This window comes from Gekko japonicus, unplaced genomic scaffold (assembly GCF_001447785.1).
Source record: "Gekko japonicus isolate JY-2015 unplaced genomic scaffold, Gekko_japonicus_V1.1 scaffold1636, whole genome shotgun sequence".
Lineage (NCBI taxonomy): Eukaryota > Metazoa > Chordata > Lepidosauria > Squamata > Gekkonidae > Gekko > Gekko japonicus.
The window spans coordinates 139,238-144,392 of NW_015176023.1; the positions used below are offsets into that span (position 1 = coordinate 139,238).

The following is a 5,155-nucleotide window of genomic DNA, read 5'->3' on the forward strand; positions in this document are numbered from 1 at the left end:
CAACCAAGTACTAGTTCCCAGGTTTCATTAAAAAAAACCAACCAGCTATATCTCTAGCCCCTATCATTTTGGAGTTATGCATGTTTCCCCTTACAACTCCGCAACGAAAAGGGCTGGAGCCGTGCTTCCCAACCTGGCGGCCGGGGACCACTGGAGGTGTGTGTGTGCATGCACGTGTGCGGAGTTATTGCAATAGGTCTGTGAATCCACAGGCACCCGAAGCACAATCATTTTCATCTTTTTGTCATTATGTATTTTCTCAATCAATAGGTATGAATAGTTCCACTATTATCATGTGGGGCGGTTCACAAAATGTTTTGATGTTAAAAAGGGATCCTCATACTTGAAAAGGTTAGAAAGCACTGAGCTAGAGTCTGGCTTTTTCTGAAAATGAAAGCTGAGAATTAGTAAAAGGTAAAGGTAAAGGTTCCCTTGCTCGAAAGCCAGTCGAGTCCGACTCTAGGGTTGCGGTGCTCATCTCTGTTTCCAAGCCGAAGAGCCAGCGCTGTCCGAAGACGTTTCTGTGGTCATGTGGCCGGCATGACTAAACACCAAGGCGCACGGAACGCTGTTCCCTTCCCACCAAAGCGGTACCTATTTATTTACTTGCAATTTCTTGCTTTCGAACTGCTAGGTTGGCAGGAGCTGGAACTAGAGACGGGAGCTCACTCCGTCATGCAGCACACTCGGGGCTCAAACTGCTGAACTACCGACCTTCCACAGCCTGCAGTTCAGCGTCTTAACCAACTGCAGCTAGACTCAGCTAGAGTCTGGCTTTTTCTGAAAATGAAAGCTGAGAATTAGTAGATCATGGCAATAGATTGTGACCTAGGAATCCCTGGTTTTTAAAAAAGCCCTCTGGTTCGTGTGGGGGAAATGGCAGCGGCGGCGGGGGGGGGGGGGGGGGGGGGGAGGCTGAGGCAAGAACCCTGCTGTGGCTTCACAGTAACAAGGAGGGCTACAGAGAGCTGCCTCCACGTGGAAGCAGCTTGACTCAGGTCTACTCTGTAGTCTTTGCCTCCTTCATTATGACTTCTCCTTACAGGGGTCTGGAAGCGTCAGCTGCTGAGCCGATTGGTCCACAGGCGCATCTGCCGTGAGCACTTCCCCAGCCTCTGTGTGGTGGGACCTGGCAGGGGAGGGATTTGGCCACAACCCTTGGTCGGTTCTCTTTTAGCACAAGTTATAAGGTGCCCAGACGATGCTGAGCGCTGAGTGCGGCCAGATTACGTCCCCAGGGCAGCAGTTCATCTGTGGGGGGCATCTGCTTTGTGCTGGGATTGGGTGGGCTGCCGGCCCCCAGGGTGGGGATGTGGGAGCCGGGTCTCAAGGCGCTACGAGGAGGTGGGGCCTCATGCCTGCATCTCACCATCCTTGCTCTTCAGCACGACCAGGGTGACCAACAGAGGGATGAGGCAGATGGGAGTGAGGATCAGGGTCAGCAGGACGTTTTCAGGAGGGTCCAGGAGGAGGGGGCGCTCCAGGGTGCAGTTGAGGAAGTACGTGCGGTGGCCCCAGACGACGTAACCCTCTGCCAAGGCGTTGGGGTAGCCGTACTCCAGGTTGTCTGCCCACTCTTCCAGGCAGTGGGTCAGGATGGCGTATGGCCTGCAGAGAACAGTGAATCGTAGAATGTTAGAGTCGGAAGGGACCTTGCAGGTCATCTAGTCCAACCCCCTGCACTCTGCAGGAGCACAGCCGAAAGAGAGCCTTACAACAGACCCGAAAGAGGGTTGTCCAGCCTCCGCTTGAAAACGTCCAGCGAAGGAGCCTCCACCACCTCCCGAGGCAGTCTGTTCCACTGCTCAACCACTCTTACAGTCAGGAAGTTTCTCCTGATATTTAGCCGGTAAGGACTCCCTTGTCATTTCCACCCATTAGATCAAGGCTCCCTCTAAGCTGTGGAGTCCTGTGAGCAAAAATTCTACTTGGTGAGCTCCTGGCATTAAAGTTGTGAGCGAGCGATTTGGCTGCTGCATGAATTCGTTTGCTCTGAAGCCCTCCTTCCTGAGCTAAGACAAAAATCTGTGAGCCGGAGGCTAAAAAACTGTGAGCCAGCTCACACTAACTCAGCTTAGAGGGAACACTGCATTAGATCTAGTCTTGCAATCCGGAGCAAGAGAGAAGAGATCTGCTCCATCTTCTGCATAAGAGCCCTTCAAATACTTGAAGACTGCAATCGTGTCCCCTCTAAGCCTTCTCTTTCCCAGGCTAAACAGACCCAACTCTTTCAGCCTTTCCTCGTAAGACTTGGATTCCAGCCCTCTCACCATCCTGGTTGCCCTCTTCTGGACACGCTCGAGCTTCTCAACATCCTTCCTAAAATGTGGTGTCCAAAACTGGACACAGGACTCCAGGTGAGGCCTGACCATAGCAGAATAGAGCGGAACAACCACCTCCCGTGATCTGGACACAATGCTTCTGTTAATGCATCCTAGGGTTGCATTAGCTTTCTTCGCTTGTGATCAACCAGAACACCCAGATCCCTTTCACATGAGCTGCTGTCAAGCCAAGTCCCTCCCATTCTATATCTGTGCCTTTGATTTTTTGTACCTAAGTGTAAGACTTTGCACTTATCTCTATTGAAATTCTTTTTGTCTCCGCCCACTGTTCCAGCCTATCTAGATAGTTTTGAATCCTGACTCTGTCTTCGTCAGAATGAGCAATCCCACCCAGCTTCATGTCATCTGCAAATTTGATAAGCATCCCCTCTATGTCTTCCTCCAGGTCATTTATAAAAACATTGAACAACACCGGGCCCAGCACCGAGCCCTGTGGCACTCCACTCGAGACTTCACTGGGGACAGCAGCATTAGGTAGAGTGGATGGCAACATTTTTAACTTGACGCTTTCATGGCTGGCGTCATAACAATCCTTAATTAAAAGTTTTGGGCTTGAAGACCATGTTTGTTGATACAAAACCTACGGCTTCAGACGTTTCGCTGATCTTGTTTCACAAAGATTGGCGAAATGTCTAAAGAGATAGGTTTTTATCAACAAACACGGCCTTCAAGCCCAAAACTTTTAATTAAGGATTGTTCGGATGGCACAGCGTTCCGTGCGCCTTGGTGTTTAAGTCATGCCGGCCACATGACCACGGAAACGTCTTCGGACAGCGCTGGCTCTTCGGCTTGGAAACGGAGATGAGCACCGCAACCCTAGAGTTGGACTCGACTGGCTTTCGAGCAAGGGAGCCTTTACCTTTACCTTTAGGATGGCAAAAGCTGGTCCTTAGCCCTCACCTCAGAGGAATCCTAGCTCTGCAAACTTCTGGACAGTGGTTTTCAAACTTTTAACCTTCACTGAACACTTTCCTCATCAATTTGGTTATCATGGAACCCTTGCACAATGCACATGTCCTAAGGCATGTTTTCAGATTCTCCACCAGTTTGTATGGATTGTGCCTTCGTCATCAGACACCCTCCCCCATGAATGGATAATGTACCCCAGAAGAGAGCCCAAACTTCCTTCCCTCTGCATATGGTGAAGGAAGATTGCTTGTGGTGGGCAGGCTGCCACACAGGGAGCAATTCTAGCCATGTTTAATCTCACTGAAGAACTACACATAAATTCCAGATGGACCTTCAGTCCCCCAGAATGCAACCTGAAATCCATTAAGGGGCGGGGGGGGGTGAGGCCTCACACGAAGATCAGATAGCAAACATGGGAGTGGGAAACACCACATTCTCTGAAGTCAATTCAGTTTTGTTTTTAAAAAATGGAATTCATATTAAAAGGAAAACAGTATTCTGAAATAAAGACACTGTTATTTAGAGCATAATAAAGTCTGGTGGCACCTTTAAGACCAACAAAGTTTTATTCTGGGTATAAACTTTCATGTGCATGCACACTTCTTATTTAAAGTAAAGTAAAGTAAAGGTAAAGGTTCCCTTGCTCGAAAGCCAGTCGAATCCGACTCTAGGGTTGCGGTGCTCATCTCCGTTTCAAAGCCGAAGAGCCAGCGCTGTCCAAAGACGTTTCCGTGGTCATGTGGCCGGCATGACTAAACACCAAGGCGCATGGAACGCTGTTCCCTTCCCACCGAAGTGGTACCTCTTTATCTACTTGCAATTTCTTGCTTTCGAACTGCTAGGTTGGCAGGAGCTGGAACTAGAGACGGGAGCTCACTCCATCATGCAGCACCCGGGTCTCGAACTGCTGAACTACTGACCTTCCACAGCCTGCAGTTCAGCATCTTAACCACTTGAGCCACCGCAGCTCCACTTATTTAAAGTGCTAGAGTATAAAAAGAGGAAGTATTGATTCTGGAAAATGAATGCACTGTTACCTTAAAGGTTTTATCAGTTTATCTCAAGAATTTGAAAAGAGTAAGAGTCCAGTAGCACCTTAAAGACTAACAAAATTTGTGGTAGGATTAGAGATGTGAAGGCCTAGAAAAAAACCGGAAAAATTCGGGGGGGAAACGTTTTTTCCCCGTTTTTTTTCCTGAAGTATTTTTGTTATTTTCCGAAAAATTGGAAAAAGAAAAGAAAAAAATGAATTATGGAACATTTTATTTTAACACGATGAATAAAATATTTTAAGACAAGGTGTTCAAATATTTTCCAAATCATTTCTAATATATATATATATATATATGGTATCAGATTGGTCTAATTTCTGTGCACTGAAGGCAAGCAAGTCCTAGGTTACAAACTGAACTCTCCAATGCAAGAACGAGATGCATTTCTTCCTTTAGGAGGTGCTATTGTCAGAAGAAAATAAAAAGGTTATGCCAAGTAAAAATGTCCTTAGTCATATTTTATGTTCCTAAAGTAACAGAATGACTTTCAATCTAGAAAAGACAAAAGAAATGCTAATGTAGCATTGTTTTCAATTTTTCCGAAAATTTCCGTTTCCCCCCGAAAAAAAACGGGAAAAACCCGAGGTTTTTTCCCAAGCTTCAAAAGTTCCAGAAATTTTACATCTCTAGGTAGGATATTTGCTTTCATTACACTTTTCGACTGCTACACACAGACTAACACGGCTACCCATCTTCATCTGTCTTCAAGAATCTAAGTCTTACTGAAAAGAAATCAAAATTGAAAATCTGTAAATTTAATAATCAGTGTCAGAATTTCAGAGGTGCGTTTCCTTGAATCTTTCCATTCTTTCTGCATTTCTTTGCGCAAAGCTTGCTTGGTCCCTCCCTTCA

General features: G+C 46.8%; 1 protein-coding gene across 1 annotated transcript in view; it reads right to left on the minus strand.

Annotated features, from left to right (window-relative positions):
* Positions 1 to 901: 901 nt before the first annotated feature.
* RAMP2 (receptor (G protein-coupled) activity modifying protein 2) overlaps positions 902 to 5,155 on the minus strand; it is an 8,370-nt gene continuing 4,116 nt past the window's right edge. Inside the window, exon 4 of the mRNA XM_015426602.1 lies at positions 902 to 1,608. Within this exon, the coding sequence (XP_015282088.1) occupies positions 1,353 to 1,608 (256 nt within the window). The 3' untranslated portion in view covers positions 902 to 1,352. The remainder of the gene's footprint in view (positions 1,609 to 5,155) is intronic.